The 21029-nt window shown below is 37.6% G+C and overlaps 1 protein-coding gene across 2 annotated transcripts in view; it reads right to left on the bottom strand.

Annotated features, from left to right (window-relative positions):
* LOC136867426 (uncharacterized) overlaps nt 1-21029 on the bottom strand; it is a 168686-nt gene that overhangs the window by 12539 nt on the left and 135118 nt on the right. For both annotated transcript variants that reach the window (XM_067144627.2, XM_067144628.2), the window contains exons 9-10: nt 7744-7977; nt 5988-6214 (exon numbers count right to left, since the gene is read on the bottom strand). In XM_067144627.2, coding sequence (XP_067000728.2) covers nt 5988-6214; nt 7744-7977 — 461 coding nt within the window. The remainder of the gene's footprint in view (nt 1-5987; nt 6215-7743; nt 7978-21029) is intronic.

Genomic DNA, 21029 nt, shown 5'->3' with positions numbered 1-21029 from the left:
TAATACCTGTACCGGGCGAGTTGGCTGTGCGGTTAGAGGCGCGTGGGTTCGAATCCCACTGTCGGCACCCCTGAAGATGGTTTTCCATGGTTTCCCATTTTCACACCAGGCAAATGCTGGGGCTGTACCTTAATTAAGGCTACGCACGGCCGCTTCCTTCCAATTCCTAGGCCTTACCTATCCCATTCGTCACCATATGACCCATCTGTGTCGATGCGACATAAAGCCACTAGCAAAAAAAATGCTTAATAACAGTTGTTTACTCATTAAAAATAAGGCTGACTAAACGATCGCTTAATTTTAATGCTAAATACTGCAATTAAGTAAGAATGGGATACACCTCAAGATATGGCAGAGTGCATAACGGATTTCAGAGGTTAGTTTATATTTTCTCATGTCTGGTTAAATTACGGAAAGGCTTTTATCATGAAAATTTATAGCAAGAAGGTTATCATTTCTCTACTGGTGCTTGAAGTGTGTTTTCGTAATAAATGCGTAAATAGCATGGCCGATAGCAGTTGTAAACTCGTTAAAAGTAAAGGCTGAAATAAACGATCTCTTAATTTTAATTTTATATACTGAAATTAAGTAAGAATGTGATACACCTCAAGACATGGCAGAGTACCTCACTGATTTCATAGGATAGTTCATATTTCTCGCGTCTAGTTAAATTTCGGAAAGGCTAGTCACATGTAAATTTTTAGTGAGGAGGTTATCATTTCAAACGTGTTTTCATGATACATATACGATGCGACGTGTGACGCCATTTGAAGAAGAAAACTGAAATGTTTGCCACAGAAGCCTCTGGAGTGATACCGTATATCTCTGAAATCGAGATGACGGTTTTTTCTCACAATCTCATGCAAAAAATCAAGGGTTGTCTTGCATTCATGGCCTAACAGTAAGTTAATGAATACCACTGGAAACTACCGTGGTAACCACGCTGCTTCTTCATCCCCCTGCCCCCCAACACGTGTAAGCACAGACAAAACTCGTTGATAATAATATTATACATCGCTAGCCGCGACAACCGGCTGTACAGTGCCTGTGTGTAACGTCACTGGATCTCAGGAAATAGTGAAGAGAGAATGACGTTCTATTAGCCTTACAAAAATGATCCTCAAATCTGCAGAATGGCATCAAAACATGTGAGCCTTTGAATTCTTTGTAAGGCCACGACTACTTAGTGGCAGAGTTATAAGGCGTCTACAGTACCTGAAGCTTAGTAAAATTAAGTTTTATAGACAGCAGGAATATTTTCATAATGGATGGTCGTATTGTAAAGATACATGGAACAGGAATTGCCGGCAAATATTCATCGGTTCTCGTCGATATTATGATGCCAATTTTAAGTTAATGGTTATTAAACACTCGGAAATGTAGAATAATTGTGTCATCCGCAAGAAAATACGCCATAGGCCTAACTAAAGCCAATATTTGGCGTTAGCGTGAAGACAAAGATAGTTTTTAAAAATGAGTACTGTACAAAAAATTCATTCAGTGGTCTGCAACAAGGACGCTTTAAAGGAGTTGAAGATGAAATTGTGAGGCATGTGCACGAAAAACGCAGGGGCGGAATGGCCATACCGTGGTGTAATAAACTCGTTCGTTGACCTTCAACATCAGCAATTAGGCTTATACGTTGCTAGCCGCTGAAGTTGGCCGAACCCGGCAAGCGAGACGTGCGTGTAGCGGTAGCTGGTTATATCTGACGCTGCGTAAAAGTAAATTTTATAGACAGCACAAATATTTTCCTGATGAACCATCGTATTGTAGAGACGCATGGAATAGGTATTGCCGGCAAATTTTCAATGGGTTCTCTTCGGTATTATGATGCCAATTTTAAGTTAATGGTCAGTAAACCCGCAGAAATAAAGAATAATTGTGCAGCCGGAAAAAAAAAAAAACCACCACAACTGGCATAACGAAAGCCAATGTTTGGTATCTAAAAATGTGTACTGTACAACAAAGGCATTCATATGATTTTACAAAGCACTTTTTGAGCCTGATAATTTTTTGAAGGAAAAAGTGTGGGTCATCTTGGATTCGGAGAAATGCAGTAATAATATTTTTTTCAGAATGAATTTAAACACACACTTTTACGTAGTATCGGATTTCGATAAACAACGAACAAGTAAGCCGCAGTGTGGATATTATCCGCAAAAATTAAAATTTTGAATAAACTGATTGCCATTTCATACGGAATTTAATGTGTATGGTGGTTTTCCCGACTTTTACAAAAAGTCAGATATAACGTCAATCCACTATAGCGAGTAAATTTTTTGCTGTTATGAATTCTTGCTATAATGGACTTCTACTGTAATAATAATGCTATTTGCTTTACGTCCCACTAACTACTTTTACGGTTTTTCGGAGATGCCGAGGTGCTGGAATTTTGTCCCACAGGAGTTCTTTTACGTCCCAATAAATTTACCGACACGAGGCTGGCGTATTTGAGCACCTTCAAATAACACTGGACTGAGCCAGGATCGAACCTGCCAAGTTGGGGTCAGAAGGCCAGCGCCTCAACCGTCTGAGCCACTCAGCCCGGCGCAGCTGAAATGAGGTTCTTGAGGAGCATAGAGGGAAACACAAGACGAGATAGAATACAAAATGAGGAAATAAGGAGAAGCGTGGGAGTGTGTAAACTTCAAGAAGAGATTGATATAGCAAAGCTAAAATGGACTGGACACATGATGAGAATACCAAGAGAGAGAATACCAAAGGGAACATTCATGGATACAGAGACTACAAACAGGCCTAAGGGATGGCCTAGAATGAGATGGAGGAGTTCTGTTGTGGACTGTATTGTAAATAGAGGAGTCGACAGCAATAAAGTACTAGAAGAGGAATGGTATAATATAATGGCGTATGGCCTCAGGAGAGACCTGGTGTGGGTCTTTTTCTCGTAGACGGCCTATTAGGCGACTTGAATGTATGTGAGATGAGGGCCCTACCTAGGATGATTTCTAATGCTGAATACGCCACACACACCCAGTCCCCGAGCCATTGGAATTAACCAATTAAGGTTAAAATCCCCAACCCTGCTGGGAATCGAACCCAGGACCCTCTGAACCAAAGGCCAGCACGCTGACCATTCAGGCAAAGAGTCAGACAGAGGAATGGTGGAAAGATCGAGTAAGATGGAGGGCTCTGGTACACTACTCTACCCAGAGAGAATCTGGAAAAGGGAATGGATGCAGAAAAAGTATTACAATTAAGCAATTGTTTACTTCAACCTTTTCTAAGGAGCTAACAACTGCTGTCATTGCACTTATTATGAAAACATGTTATCCCAATGTTTATTTGCACCAGTCAGAGTTGTGAGGATGAGGAGAGCTCTGGCTCACCCAAGATTCACTTGCTTGCGCATTATAAGTTAAAAACTTCATTTTCCCGTATTGAACTGAGATTCACAATTAGAATTAAAGGAAGGTTCAACCTTTTCAATACAAAATGTGTTTTACAGGGTGTTCACAACATATTATTTATTATATTATTAGTACCGGTTTCGACGCTTATTGCGTCATCATCAGCTAAAAAAATCACAAGTGGGCAAAGTAGATATCACAAAAGTTGTACAGTGGAACCTCGATTATCCGTTCCCGGAAAATACGTTTTCCCGGAATATGCATTCAAATTACGCGGTCCCGCGAGCATTGTAATTAAATCACGTTGTAAAAGTCGCGCATTATCCGTTCCTCGAAGAAACGATTTCCCGGATCAACCGTCCAGAAATTCCAGTCCCATCAATGCTAAATCCTCTATCAATCGTTCTTTAATAAACTGTATCTCACGAAAGGACAGCTATGGAATATTTATGGATCACTGCGATAATTAAAGCAAGTAGGGCCTACTGTACCGGTACTGGAAAAGCAGTCGGCGGTGAACTTGCATAAGGGACCATCTTAGCATCGCATTCGGGTGGTATTGTTTAGAAAATCTCGGAAAATCATAAACCAGAGAGTGGCCACAACAATTGCAAGGAGACACGGCGCATTTCAACAGCTCTGCTTGAAGACAGAACGAGTTTCGTCAAATGTTCGCACTTATAAAACGTCCATATTATGTCCAGGGTTAGATGTTTATATTTTGACATTTTTTCGATCGTACTGCCGAAGAGGTTTTCAGCACTTTGCTCAGGGCACTGCAGAGTAACTGGGCTTTCAGGCAGGAATTGAAACTGCTCCTTCTTAACACAAATTCAGTGTTTTTGATATTATCGTACATAATTATGTTAGCGAGACCAAAACAGACGTTGCACCTTACATTAAAAAAAAATAAGAAAGGCATGGGAGGTCTTGGGATTGCCTATTACTGTTTAGGTTCTAATGTAAGACTGGGAATTTTACGTTTTCGTGTTAAAATACCAAAAACCGCAGTCGTTTTATTTGCGCACGTTACATTTTAAATGGTTGGTATCATTTCAAACTCGTACTGACATGAGCAGTGAGCGCGCTTTCCAGATGACCTCAAGGTCACGAATAACCGTAATTTCTGAAGTTTTGATATTTCTTTGATCTTTCCAATTTGATTGGATTTGTGACGCGCATAATTGAATTTAATGCATTCAAGAACTTTTAAGAATCGATACATACATTCGAAACCATGTTTTCGAGTTCAACATAACCTTTAAAAGTCGATGTAGGCCTAATTTGCGCGGTACGAGATTTCCAGAAACTGACTACGAACAGTATACCGGTGATGTTGACGGCTGGCACAATTATAAATCAAGAGATCCAGATTTCAAGAAATCGCCGTTTACAGTAGTTTTAGCCTACAAACTACCGCGAGGTATGAAATCACAGACAGAATGGAGGTTTTCAGTTGATTTTTAGCAATAATTTGTACACTGAAATTATTAACGAAACCGATCGGTATGCGATGATAATAATAATAAAAATGCAAAATAATTTGTCTTACATTCCACATATTGCTTTTATTTGCTTCAGTATAGCTTGTTGTGAACGTATACAGCCTAACTACATCATTTAAAAGCAAGTGCTATCTCTAAAATCGTGAAATATGAATACAGGTCATATAAGATAAAAATTTACTCTTAAAATACGAGTAGTAGAGACAACACAGAGAACTTTAATTCGAGGGGTAAGGGTTAATGAATTTTGTCGGGTTAACACCAAATGTTTTAATGCTCAAACTTGAGTGTACATTTCTCTATTAATTAATTAACACCAAATGTGTCACCAGAGATCTTTTACATGCCGACATCGTAAGACATAGAGTGTCTAATGAATTTTTTTCCGCCCTTAAAAAATCCGACTGCCTCTGCCGGGCTTGAACTCGCTATCTTGGGATCCGGAGGCCAATACTCTACCAAATGATCTACAGAGGCAGCTGTCTAAAACATTGATGAAGTCTGACTACACACTTATAACAATCCAAAATGACACATCAAAACTCCTGCAGTTGGTGTTGGATCATGCCATCATCCTTATAGTAACCAAATGTTCTTGAGTCGATCTAGGAGTTGGTATTTTTTATCTATATAGCTGAGCCATTTCATTTGTAAATTATGTCTTGTTGAATAGTAACATGAGTAATGGTTTATATGTAGCCTGAAGGGGACATTTACAACTTGAATAAGTGCTCCTTTTCATCAGATGTAGTGATCTATTGTTTAATTTGGTTTCAAGTGAATGACTGAAAAGAAAATTTTTGAAGTGAATTATTGAGAAAAGAAGGGAAGCTAGAAGATCGAGATTAATATACAGCTATATAAGAGTACTATAGCTTTGATAGCTATTGTGAATTACGTTAAATTGAATATAAAATTGTATTGCTCTTATGGAATAATTTTCGGGACTGGAAATTTCTTCCATTAAATGCGGGTTTACACTAATTTGAAGTCACACAAAATCAGGGTTTTTCTGTATTTTTTACCTGAAGATCTCTTAAAGGTACTCTGAATCGACTTATAATGAGTGTAACAGGACCTCAATCTGCAGACATTATTATTATGATCATACCTTGACCAGATGCATAGCTTCTACAGCCTTTTTAGGTCCTCTCCGGGCCATGAGATTGAGGTTTTTGCGTAACCGTGCTTCCTTTGGACTGTAGTAGTAGCCGGGATACTTTCTCTTGTGCTCTTCATCTGCCTGCCGGGATGCTGTGTAATAGCTTTCTTTTGTATCTGATGATAGATTTTTCCACATCACTCCCAAGCGTACCGATATTTCTTTGTTGCTTTCGGCTGTGAAAACACGATTAAAATGAATTAGTGGATTAAAAACTAATCTATTTACAGCTCAATATTTCATGAAGGTAGTAAAAAACAGCCTATGAAGGAACAAGGAAGAATGTAATGCTGTTTGCTGCTGATATTGATACCTGGAGAAAGGATGTGTGTGAGAGAAGGAACAGATGAATACCGTCAGTACAAAAATTGAACAATGAAGAATGAAGAACAGTGTAGAGAAGAGTAAGACAATAGTAATGACCAAAGGAAAGAGGGAAGGGAGAGGAGGAATAAAAATTGGAGGCAGGATTAAAAAAAAGGCACATGGGATATGAACTAATGGACTAATGGCAAATGCTTGGCAGATACGGAAAGCAGAAGAATGAAAATGGGAAGTGCTTTCTGCCAGAATATAAGAAACCTATTGTAGAATAAAGATATAGGCCTACCACTGAAGGCTAGGGAAATGATGTACAAGACATATTTCATCCCTACAACAAAGCATGGGACAGAGACTTGACCTATAACATAAAGACATGAAAAAGTGGTAAGAGATTTGGTTGGTTTGGAGCGTAAATAAGAGAGCACTGTATTATTTTCCTTACCGTATTTTCAGTAAGCAAAACTTGACAAAGAGAAGGCTATTGCAGAGGTAAGTACATATGGAAGAGAGTCCACAAATTGTCTCCACATGAAAGAAGTGAAAATTATATTATCCAGAGAGGCGAAGCTGAGAATCACGCCAGAAAGACAATTCAACTATAAATACTCTGCTTTCTGAAAGTCTGAAAAGTGAATGCAGTAGGCAAGGGAAACTGCCAAAAATAGAACTTCCCAGGCAGTAGGCAAGAGGACTGCCAAAAATAAAACTCCCTATAAGGAACTATACATAGTCACCTCCTCACAGTGTTTCTCAAGTAGTGATAAGAACTATGCTATTATGCTTCAAACAGAAATTCCTCATTTTCGTCTTAAAATAAAAGATAATGCAGTATCCCATGTGAAGAATGGGCATTCAGCTAGTATATATAATAAATTGTTTGCCTGTACTTTTGGAGCATAAGCCTGATACTTTGTTTTTTGACTGGAATTTTGTGAACTGTATGAAGGATAAGGAGGGCAGAGAGGGTAGCATGAAGACAAAGATAATAAAATGCACTAATATCTCCATCTATAATATCAATATAATCCAAACATGTGTAGCAGTAGGGAAGGCAATGCTCTTATTTCCCTTATTTATATTCTGCATATTAATGGATTTCAAGACATGCTGACAAGCCAGAAGAGAAGGGAAGAGTTAGGATTGGAGATGGGTACTCTTCACATAGGTACCTATCAATAGAAACAAAACCTTGAAATATGAAGACATTAAATCAATATATTGATATTTCAAAGTCCCAGTTCTATGCAAATTGCTCAATAAGTGGTTTACTAAAATGTAATCATGCACATGTTAACTGTTTGTCCTATTTACAACAAGTACAACAGCAAGTAATTATTAAATAAGAAGACTCAGGACAAAAGCAATCTGCTAGTATACTTACTTGGGTGCTGGAAGGCAAGTTTACGGCGCCATTCATTAGCAAAGATCATGAAAGCATTAGGAGGTCTAGGAATTTTTCCAGTTCGTTTCCTGAGCCACTGATTGACTTGCTTGCGCTGATCACGTTGATTTGTTAACAGTTCATTGGCAAGGGTCACATTATCCTGACTAGGTCCTGGTGCAGATGGGAATTCCATCAAATAACGTGGCTTTCCATATTCAGACGGGGAGCCCACTACACAAATTAACATCTTAATTCAGAAATAAAATATATAATTTGTCAAGAGATGCTAATCAAATTTTGCTTTTGACAGACTTATTTAACATTTTAAAATAGCATCTTAGAGATGAAGTTTCTATGGTCTGTTAAACTGCTGTAAAGTTCTCTTTTCAGGTTGAATCACGTATTATTTTATGTACATTTTAGTACAGGTTACTTACATTTTGAATAATTTTAGTATTATTTATAAAGGTGACTGATGTATCCCTTCTCATTTTATAATAATCAAGTAAAGGCACATCAGTTGCCTTGATAAAGATTACAGGCTGCAGTAGTCTATTTTAACTTGCTTCCCTTGGTTCCACTTAATCACATGTGGTTAAAAAATTACAGCAATTTAGAACGGAAATAAACAGTGACCATATAAACATACATGTAAATGAGGTATCACTGATAATACAATACAGAGTTCAAATTTTAGGCAATATGTAAATACAATAAGATTAATGTATAAAATAAGATGACCTAAACAGAAATCTCAGGGCTGAAATAGTAAAACATGAATATGGTAACACAATATAAATGTTAAAGATCCTACAAATGCTCTAACCTAAACAATGGTAAGCCAGTTCTGGATAATTTTTCCCAATGGAGCCGAGTGCACATTCTTACAAATTGGATTATAAATGGCCACAATACACTGAAAGAAATCAGTGACTCATCTGCATGATATATCAGAACAGACTTTCTTACAGTGAGCTATACTGATACACAGGGTCCATGTAAAAGAATTTGGGTCCATATGGTACCAAAACCTTTTGCAATGGACCATGTGTATCGATATGACTCTCCAATAAGTGTCATTTTTTCAACTCCATGAAATTGTATAAATATAGCATAGCATGAATTTCCATAAATTTTTTTTTTGTATAAATTGAGAAAAACATACAACCTAATGGCATAACTTATAAGAGGCAGGCTACAAAGTTCTTTTTTCGGTAATGTGTATGGGTATAATTCACATCAGTGACATTATAAATGAATAGTAAGGAAAGGACATTAGAGAAGCTGGATTGGATGTGGTGGAAGTAATGGAGCAGGAAAAGCGGAAGGATAGAAAGGAGAGGAGGCGGCTTGTTAACCACACCCGGGCGACTGGAATGGGACATTGATGATGATGATGATGATGATGATGAGTAAGGAAAAATCAAATGTTATAACAACAGCAATGACACAGATAGGTCTTATGGCAAGAATGGGATAGGAAAGGGTTAGGAGTAGGTAAGAAGCGACTGTGGCCTGGTGTAAAAATGGGTAACCACAGAAAACCATCTTCAGGGCTGCTGACAGTGAGGTTCAAACCAACTATCTCCCGAATGCAAGGTAATAGCTATGTGAACCAAACTGCGCAGCCACTTGCTTGGTAAAAATATAATTAATAATATGCAAGAATAAATAAACTGCTTCACACTACGAATCAGCAACAGAACAATATTCCATGCTGCAATGTAGCTACTGGGTCCTTCACATTGACATGTATTTTGAAACAGCAGGCCATAAGCTTATGTTCACCACGTCCAAGGCACCCACAATGGACAGATTTGACCTCGAACGCTCTGAACTATAAGAAAACATGCGTAGAATACGTTCCATTGATCAATAATCAAGATAGAGGGTATGGTCTGCTGTAAATATAGAAGAATCGCAATATATATTGGGTTGCCAAAATAATAGAAGGATAACACAAAGAAAGCTTAAGAGTAAAATGAGAGTCCCAAATTCAAACAATTTGGATTTAGGTGCAGAAGATCAACAATAGCACCAATCTTTATCTTGAGATACAGTATGAAAAAGAACTGGGAGTATGGGGAGGAGCTGGTGATGATTTTCATTGATGTAAAAGGCCTATGACAGTGTAAATACAGATAGGTTTGGGAACCCTGATGCAGAAATATGTGGGTACAGAAAACAGTACAATAGATATAATTAGAACATTGCATGAAAATGAAAATAGGGAACACAAGATTGCTTTAAAATAGAAACAAATTTGAGACAAGGATATGTTCTGTCACCTTTGTTATTTTTATTGGTAATGGGCAAGGCTACAGAATTCACAACGGGAAACCTGGACTAATGGTTATGAAACAATGTCCCCAATCTGGAACTGGGTTTATAGTCAAAGTGATAATAGATTCGATAATTGATTTTCAAGCCATCTCACCTAGAATTGCAACTTTGAGTTTAAAAGCATCCAACAAAATTTATATCATCATAAATGCCCATGCCCCTACTAATGAAAAGAATTTTCTAACAAAGACTAGGAAAGAAGTAGAAAAGTTTTGGGATCTCCTTGACCAAACTGTAAACCAAATAAATATTAAAAACGTTAAGATCCTATTAGGGGACTTCAATGCCCAACTCGGAAGGGAAAAGAAATACAGTAGAAGTCCGTTATAGCGAGAATTCATAACAGCGAAAAATTTACTCGCTATAACGGATTGTCGTTATATCCGATTTTTGTATAAAAGTTGGAAAACTCTTCATGCACTTTAAAATCGGTATGAAATGGCAATCGGTTTGTTCAAAACTTACGTTTTCGCAGATGATATCCACACTACAGCTTACTTGTTTGTTATTTTTCGTAATCTGATACTACGTGGAAGTGTACGTTTAATTTCATTCTGAAAAAAAATATAGTACCGTATATCTCCGAATCCAAGATGAACCCTACCTTTTCCTTCAAAAAATTTAAATCAGGCTCAAAAAGAAGTTTGTAAAATCATATGAATGCCTTGTTGTACAGTAGGCCTACGCATTTTTAGACACTGAACATTGACTTTCGTCACGCCGTATTTCTTTTTTCTTTTTTTTTTTTTGCGGCTGCACAATTATTATTTATTTCCGCGGGTTTAAGGACCATTAACTTAACATTGGCATCGTAATACCGAAGAGAGCCCATTGAAAATTTTCTGGCAATATCTATTCCATGCGTCTCTACAATACAACGATCCATCAGGAAATTATTCTTGCTGTCTATAAAACTGTTACTTTTACGCAGCGTCAGATATAACCGGCTGCCGCTTCACGCACGCCTCACGTGTCAGGCTCGGCCAAATTCAGCGGCTAGCGATGTATAGGCCTAATAGCGAATGTTGAAAGTCAACGAATGAGTTTATTGCGCCACGGTATGGCCATTTCGCCCTTGCATTTTTCGTGCACATACCTCACAATTTCATCTTCGACTTCTTTAAAGCGTCCTTGTTGTGGACCCCTGAACGAATTTTTTATCCAGTACGCATTTTGTTTTAGCTCTTTGTCTTCATGCTAACGCCAAATATTGGCTTTAGTTAGGCTTATGCCGTATTTTCTTGTGGCTGCACAATTATTCTACATTTCCGAGTGTTTAATAAACATTAACTTAAAATTGGCATCATAATATCGACTAGAACCCGTTGAAAATTTGCCGGCAATACTTTTTCCACGTATCTTTACAATCATGAAAATATTACTGCTGTCTATAAACCTTAATTTTACTAGGTGTCAAGTACAATAGACGCGTTATGACTCTGCCACTGAGTAGCCATGGCTTTTCTAAGAATTCGAAGGGTCGCATGCTTTGATGCCATTCTGCAGATTTGAGAAACATACAGGCTCTATACAACCGGTTGTCACGGCTAGCGATGTGTAGTAAAGAGGCGGTCGTTTATTGTCAAAGAGTTCTGTGCGCGTGTGAAAAGAAGCAGCGTGGTTACTGCGGTAGTTGCCAGTGGTATCCATTAACTTACTGTTAGGCCGCAAACAACCCTTGAGTTTTTGAATGAGATTTTGAGAAGGAAAAAAGTCTTGGATTTGGAGAAATACGGTATCATTCCAGAGATTTCTGTGGCAAACACCTCAGCTTTCTTATTCAAACAGCGTCACCTAACCTAACCGTATATGTAGCCTATCATGAAAACATATTTTAAACGCATGTAGAGAAATAACCACCTCGCGAAAATTTTACATGTAAATAGCCGTAACTAGACGCGAGAAGATATGAAATATCCTCTGAAATCAGTGATGTACTCTGCCATATCTTGAGGTGTATCACGTTCATACTTAATTTCCGTATATAACATTAAAATTAAGATATCGTTTACTTCAGTCTTTATTTTTTACGAGCTAACGACTGCTATCGGCCACGTTATTTACGCATTTATTACGAAAACGTGTTATCCTCTTTCATTTCAAATTTTCTTTAGACAAAAGCAGTCGATGGGTATTACTAATGAACTCCAACATCGCCTTTCAATGGCAACGAGACAGCTTGCAAATGCACGAAGTGAGAAAACTATACCGTACCGAAGATGATCTATCGCATTTTGTTGCAAACGTTTCAGTTTTCTTATTCAAACAGCGTCACCTATCCTAACTTAACCGTACTATACGTATGATGAAAGCACACTTCAAGCGCCCGTAGAGAAATTATACCTTTCTCGCTATAAATTTTCATAATAGCCTTTCCGTAATTTAACCAGATGCGACAAAATATAAACTAAGCTCTGAAATCAATTAAGCACTCTGCCATATCTCGAGGTGTATCTCATTCTTACTTAATTGCAGTATTTAGCTTCAAAATTAAGGTGTCGTTTAATCAGCCTTAATTTTTAACGAGTTAACAACCGTTATCGGACATGTTATTTACGCATTTATTATGAACGCTGGTTAATAGAGCAAGCGCCTGAAAAGCCTTACATCTGTATGTTTATGTTTTATCGCCTTTGAATGTCGACGAGAGAAATCACTAGTGCACATAGCGAGGAAACGATGCCGAAGGTAATCGATCACATGCAATATCATCACTGGGGTGCATAAATATCGGTAACGGAAAAATTCGCCCGAGCTTACTTGCTCGTAATAACGGATGTGCCAGTGATAGGGTTCTCGCTGTAACCGAAGGATGATACACAGTTTAATATAGGAATTTTGAAGGGACAGAAAAGAGTCATCGCTATAACGGAGTTCTCGTTATATGCTGTACTCGCTATAATGGACTTCTACTGTACCGAGATATCATTGGGAAATGGGCTCCACATAAACATACAAATAAGAATGGTCAAAGACTTGTTGAATTCTGCAGAGAACACAAACTAATCTCAAAGTCCACCTAGTTCAAAAGGAGGCCCAACAAACTTAAAACTTGGAAATATCCTGATTGGAGAAAAGGGGAATGGCAGCTGGATCACGTATTTATGGACAAAGCCTTCCACAGAGAAATCTACAATGTTAAAGTATTAAGAGTACATATAGGTTCAGATCATTACATAGTCAAAATCAAAATTAAGATTGTACACATTGTATTTAATAAATTAATTAAATTAAAATCAAAATTAAGTTCACGCCACTAAAAATGAAACCAAAATGCAATAAACGAAAGAGGAACTTTGATCCACGCCAATTAATTAGGAATGATAAATACAGAAAAGTCACACAAAACATAAAACTGACAGATAACTTAGAAGAACTGGCTCTAATTCTCAGACAACAAGCTGAAAATTTAGCCCCATTGAACACACGTAAAAGACATGCCTGGTGGACCTCAGAATGTGACAAAATTCATGAAGAAAGACACCAGGCATGGTTAAAATTTCAAACACACAAAACAGAAGAAAGTGCAACCAACCTCAAAAATATCAGGAAAAAGTTCACACAAATTATCAGGCAAACCAAGAGACAATCACAGAAAGATCTAATCAACTCAATAGAAGAAAACTACCACAAAACCAATTCCAGAGACTTTTACAAAATGTTTGGAAGACAAGTACAAAAATTTGCCCCTCTCACATTAATGCTGAAAAGCGAGGATGAAAAAAACAACACACAATAACAAGGAAAATGCAGAAATCATAGCAAAAGCATTCATTAAACTTTTGAATTGTAAAGAACCCCAGGAACTTTTAGCAATTAATACAGACACACCTATTAAAACACTGCCTGAACTCATAAACCACCCAACAATCCAAGAGGTGGAAACAGCACTCAGATTTGAAAAATTATAACGCATGTAGAGTAGACCAAGTTTTCGCAGAAATGTGGAAATATGCCAGTGATACAGTTCGAACATCCTTACACATGGCCCTAACAAAAATTCGGATAACAGAAAAGTTCCCCGAACATTGGACCACAGCCATAATCCACCCACTCCACAAAAAAGAAGATACAAGCAATCCACGTGTGACTTTTCTGGATCACGTATTTATGGACAAAACCTTCCACAGAGAAATCTACAATGTTAAAGTATTAAGAGGAGTAGATATAGGTTCAGAGGCATGTCTCTCTTAGACTGCACGTACAAGATTTTCTCCGGAAACCTATACAGGAGGATCAGAGAGCAACTAGAGGAAGAATTAGGTGAATACTAAGGAGGCTTCAGACCTTGGAGAAGCTTTGCAGAACAAATCATCACTTTAAAATCAGCCATAGCATATTACAAGAAGCAAAACAAACCTCTTGCAATAACCTTCGTGGACTTCAAAAAAGCTTACGACTGTATCCATAGACCTTCAATGTTGAAAATTTTAAGAAATTTTGGGCTCCATCCAAAATTAATCAAATTGATAGAACTCACCTTAACCAACACTAAATCAAAAGTCAAGTTCAGAGGGGAATTCTCTGAGCCATTCATCATAAAAACAGGCTTAAGACAAGGAGATTGCTTGTCACCAATGCTGTTCAACTGCGCCTTGGAATATATAATGAGGGAATGGTACAAGAGTAACCCAAAGAACATCCGAATTGGAAGACCCAAAGACAACATAAGTTTAAATTGCCTAAGATTTGCCAATGACCTTGCTCTCTTGTCCAACAATATTCAGGAAACCAGACAACAAGTTATATCACTACAGGAAATAGCACAGAAAATTTGGTCTTGGAATATCTTTTGAAAAGACAGAAAAGACCCACCACTCATAAACAAAATAGCTATATGAAACCAAGAAATCAAAATTGTAGATAAATTTAAATATCTGGGAGAAATCACAACATATAACCTCAATGAAAAGCCAGCATGGCATAACAGAATAAATAAACTGACCAGAGCACAATATGTCACCAAAAATACCTACAACAAAAAGGGCCAGTTAATAGCAACAAAATTGAAACATTACAAAACAGTCACTCAACCAGAAATAACATATGCAAGCGAAACCATCTTCAAAACAACTAACACTGCACAAATAGACAAAATACTCACGATAGAGAGAAAAATCATTAGAACATGCATCAACAAATCATATCAAAAAGATGGACACTGGAGAGTAGCTGCTAATGAAACAGTCTACAAGGAAATAGAACCAGTAATGAGCACAATCAGGAAGAAACGCATTTCATTTTTGGGACATTTAATCAGGACACCAGAGAAAAGGATCATCAGGAGAATAACAGAAAAATTATGGAATAGTAAGTACAACATTAAGTGGATTACAGAAATCAAGGAATATATGGATGAAGTACAAATTACAGTGTAAGACCTAAGAAACAAAACCAATAAAATCAAGAAACTCACAGACAAACAAAGCAGACTGCAAATAAGAATCAACAAACATACAATAGGAAGGGTGATTTCCTATGAAGAAAGAAGGATAAGATCAGAGAGAATGAAGAAGTACTGGGCTGACAGGAAACTGAAAAAATTCTTTGTATAAAGTTGGCTAGAGTGGTCCAATGAAAGCCATAAAACGTAAATAAAAACTGTGTATTATCGTTCGGTTACAATGAGAGCACTATCACTGACGCATTTTTTCCGTTACCGATAGTTATGCACCCCAGCGATTATGTTGCATGTGATTGATTTCCTTCAGTATCGTTCCCTCACTATGTTCACTAGCGAATTTTCTCGTCGACATACAAAGGCGATGTCAGAGCCGATTAGTAAAACACGTCAACTACTTTTCCGTAAAGAAAATTCAAAATGAAAGAGGACTTTTTGCATAATAAATGCATAAATAACGTGTCCGATAACATATGTTAACTCGTTAAAAATAAAGGCTGAGGAAATGGTCGCTTAATTTTAATGCTAAATACACAATTAAGGATGAAATACACCTCAAGATATGGCAGCGTGCATAATTAATTTCAGAGGTTAGTTTCTATTTTTCTTGCGTCTGTTTAATTTCAGAAAGGCTATTATCATGTAAATTTATAGCGAGAAGAGTATTGTCTACTGGCGCTAGAAATACTGTACATAAGTATTCACGATAAATATAGTATGGTTAAGTTAGGTTAGGTCATGCTGTTTGAATGAGAAAACTGAAATATTTGCCACAAAATGCAATCAGTCATCTTCGGTACGGTATAGTTTTCTCACTTTGTGCATTTGCGAGCTCTCTCGTCGACATTTGAAGGCGATGTTGGAGTTGGTTAGCCTAGTAAAACCCGTCGACTGCTGTTTTCTAAAGGAAATTTGAAATGGAAGAGAATAATAAGTTTTCGTACTAAATGCATAAATAACGTGGCCGATAGCAGCTGTTAACTCGTTAAAAATAAAGGCTGAAGTAAACGGTTTCTAATTTTAATGTTATATACTGAAATTAAGTCAGAATGTGATACACCTCTAGACGTGGCAGAGTACATGTGATACACCTCTAGACGTGGCAGAGTACATCACTGATTTCAGAGGATAGTTTATATTTTATCGCGTCTAGTTAAATTTCGGAATGGCTATTCCGATGTAAATTTTAGCAAGGAGGTTATCATTTCTGTACATGTATTCGAAATGTGTTTTCACAATACACACAGGCATGGTTAGGTTAGGTTAGGTTAGGTGAAGCCGTTTGAAGAAGAAAACGGAAATGTTGCCACAGCAGGCTCTGGAGTGATACCGTATTTCTCCGAATCCAAGACAACATATTTTTTTCCTCAGAATATCATGCGAAATATCAAGGGTCGTCTTGCATTCACTGCCTTGGCAACTACCATAGTAACCACGGTGCTATTCCCCCCCAGCGCGCGTGCACACAAAACTCGTTGACAATACACGACCGTCTCTTTATTATACATCGCTAGCCCGTGGCGGCTGGTTGTTCAGTGCCTATGTGTAACGTCGCTGGATCTCGGGAAGCAGCGAAGAGAGAATGACATTATATTAGCCTCTACGCAATCATTTCTCAAATCAGCAGAATCGCATAAAATAATGCGAGCCTTCGAATTCTTAGAAAGGCCATGGCTACTCAGCAGAATTATAAAGCGTTCAATGTACCTGACGCTTTGTAAAATTAGGTCTTATAGATAGCAGGAATATTTTCGTGATGGATCGTCGTACTGAAAAGATACGTGGAACACGTATTGTCGGCAAATTTTCAACGGGTGCTCGTCGATATTATGATGACAATTTTAAGTTAATGGTTATTAAACACTCGTAAATGTAGAATAATCGTGCAGCTGAAAGAAAATACGGCACAGGCCTAACTAAAGCCAATATTCGGCATTAGCGTGAAAACAAGGATAGCTTAAAAATGTGTATTGCACAAAAAAATGCATTCGTGTTCCGCAACATGCACACTTTAAAGAAGTCGCAGATGAAATTATGAAGTATGTGCACAAAAAACGCAAGGGCAGAATCGCCATACCGTGGCACAATAAACTAGTTAAAATTGTAAAATCCTTTTATTTACAACCACCTACTCCATACAATACAATACAATACAATACAATCACTGAATTGTAAAATAATCATGAGGTGTCTTAAATAATGGGACATGTTTCGTTTGGCATAGCGAACATCATCAGCCGTTAATGTACGAAGACTAGGTCAGGGCCCTGAGCTTAAAATGATCAAAATTGTGTCCTCATATTAAAAGATGGCGGCGGTGCAGAAACAATGAAACTATAGTTTTAAAACTTTTGACCTTTTTTACCGGTTTAGTTACTAGGTTATGGTTATGGTAATCATTTTATGGCCATAGCATGTCACTGAAAAGAAAACAAATGATGTAAACAGTGAATATAGGAAGATCTTGTATTTTTTTCTTGTAATTCGATAATGCTGCTATTGCAAGTATAATTTACAGAAATATACCAGCTAATCTGTGGAGCTCAATTTCTTATATGTGTTTAAATCACTGCATGTGTCACACCATATGAAGTATGATTTTAACTGTCTGTCAAGCATGGTTTCATACACAGCTACACAGTTATTGTTAGGTGTTAGAGACAGCAACTGAGATTTAGTTGGCTCAGAGTTCTGCCTTTTGGATGTCAAAGCTGCATCACAATTCTTGATGACTTTGTCCTTTGTTTGATATACATATACATAAATCATTAGAAGTTTATTTTAGTTCTGTAACTTTCACAGAGACAGTTTCTTAAACATGGAACAACGACAAGATTCCAAACTCCAATTTGTGCTATAATCTGCTCTATTCATCTAAGAATTGCTAGAACTCTCCTTATATTCAAGATCATCGTTACTCTTTAAAGAGTCCATTATTACTGTTCTATGTTACATACGATTTTAGTTTTACTGCTAACACATGAATATGGACTAGTTAACTTGTATTTCCTTCTGGCATCGAGATCATCTCTCCTACATAATTCGCAACTATTGGATTTCACGTCATATCAACCTTAGTTTCGTCGTTATGCACCTTTTGACTGGTTCAATTTGGACTCTTACTATTCAATGAACTCTATTTCAACTCTTGTTTTTGCATAACTGAAGGAAGTCCATCCTCATTAATTAATCCACACTTCACGCATTGACATATATTTTAAGGTCCACAATATATATTTTTTACTTTAACAACCCATGATTGTTTTTAACTTCACAGACTGTCATCGTTCAATGTATTCCACATCAAATTCTTGCTGTTAATCTGTACGTACATATTGTTATAATCTAAGTGTAATGTTATATTATTACTTTTTATTACGACATTGTTATTCTTTTAATATGAGGACACAATTTTGATCATTTTAAGCTCAGGGCCCTGACCTAGTCTTTATACATTAACGGCTGATAATGTTCGCTATGCCGAATGAAACATGTCCCATTAATTAAGACACCTCATGATTATTTTATAATTCAATGAGTGTATTGTATTGAGTAGGTGGTTGTAAATAAAAGGATTTTACAATTTTAACATATTATCTTCAATACAGTTCTATTATGAGATTAATTACATGTAACTTAGCCTCTGGATGTCAGACGGAGTTCATCATGTCTTATTCGTAACTCTTCTCAGGCTGTTCTGAACTCAACAGAGGTGAACTGGGTCCCTTGGTCCGTGAGCAGATATTCGGGTTTCCCCATCTCTGGAATGATGTTCTTACGGAGGCGCCTTAAAATGTTGCCAGCGTTAGTCTTTTGGATGGGCAAGAGCATCTTGTGTTTAGAAAAGACATCCACCAAGACCACTATATGGCGATTTCCCCTGGTGGCCTTAGGCAGAGGACCATAGAGGTCTAAAGCCATAATCTCCCTTCGCTTATCAGGAATCAGAGGCATAGGCAATTCTTTCAGCAAAGAATTATACTGCTTGATCCTTTGGCACAAGTTGCAAGTTCGGATCAGTTTACGCACCGAGCATCTCAAATACTCCCATGTGAACTTTTCTAAGATTACATTAGAAACTATCAGTTCCGGCATGCCCCGCGATTGAATGGCAATGCCAAACAATTGCAGGATGTATCTTGGGAGGTGCCTATATCCTATATTTAGTTTTGTCAGCATTAATGTACTTAAAGAGGATGCCATTATGGAGACAGAATGATGGAGCAGTCTTTTCGATTCATGGATACTCCAATCATTGGCAGGAATAGAACCCTCGAAGAATCTTATGAGTTCCCCTAGTTGACTCTCTTTTTTGCATCTGTGGCAAATATCTGAGTTTCCTCAAAATCTCTTCATCGTCATCATCAAGAACTTCAATGGCATGAACAGGCACAACATCGACTGGATTACGACTCAAGGCAACAGCTAACATATTTTTATTCTCAGGTTGATGTATAACTGTAATGTCAAACTGTTGAATGAATAGAGCCCACCGAGTAATTCTATCACTAGTTAAGTCAGATGACATTGAGATCAGTATAAACTATTATGGGGTAGCTATACACAATCTTCTTCCAGTATGATAGAGAACAAACAATGGCTAAAGCTTCCAATTCGGTGATAGTGTAAGCTTTCTCACGAGTTCGGAGTTTACGACTGATGAAGGATATAAATAGCTTGTTGTCAGGGTCTACAGGGTTAATCTGGTATAAGACAGCACCTATTCCTACCATGCTGGCATCGCACTTGATGTGGAATGGCCAATCATAGTTAGGGTGTGTTAGTTGGACATTATTTGCCAGCATCATCTTTGTCTCATGAAAGGATTGTTTGCATTCATCGGTCCACTTCCACCCGTTGCTCTCTTTGAGCAACTCTCGTAATGCTGCCAATGTTGTGTAATCTGGACAATGTTGAGAAAAGAACTGGCAGAGTCCTAGGAATTGCCGAACGTGTGTGATACGAGTTGGTCTTGGCAATTATAAGATGCATCGTATCATCGCGAGATTGGACTTAACTCCCTCGCCACTAATTACATGTCCCAAGAATAGGATCTCTGATTTTAAAAATTGGCTCTTCTTAGCATTGATCTTTAAGTTCTTGTCTCTCAGTTCTTGTAGGATATGATGAACATTCTGTAGATGCTGCTCCCAGGTATCTGATGCTATGAGGATGTCATCCATGTAGATGGTGGTGATCTCTTTGACTTCCTCAGAAAGATGGGATTTTAAAGCGCTAATCAAGACTGCTCCTGAGTTCTTGATATCAAAAGGAAGATGATTGAAGACGTATGTCACATTATCATATAGGAAATGGAAATAATTCCATCAGCTTCCACCTGTTTCATTAATGTCCTTGCTTCATCACGGTACTTCTCAGGGACTGAGTATGGCTTCTTCTTATAAGGGGATTTATCCTTAACTTCAAACTGATGCTGGAAGTTTTGAATTACTCTGGGCAATTATCAAATACATCAGGATAAGCTTGAAAAATTTCCTACCCTGCAACAGCTAAGTCAGGATTGGTTTCTGGGCTTTCA

The sequence above is a fragment of the Anabrus simplex genome, chromosome 3, assembly GCF_040414725.1.
Source record: "Anabrus simplex isolate iqAnaSimp1 chromosome 3, ASM4041472v1, whole genome shotgun sequence".
NCBI classification, from domain to species: domain Eukaryota; kingdom Metazoa; phylum Arthropoda; class Insecta; order Orthoptera; family Tettigoniidae; genus Anabrus; species Anabrus simplex.
The sequence above is the reverse complement of the archived record's forward strand: the minus strand, read 5'-3'. Positions and strand labels throughout refer to the sequence as shown.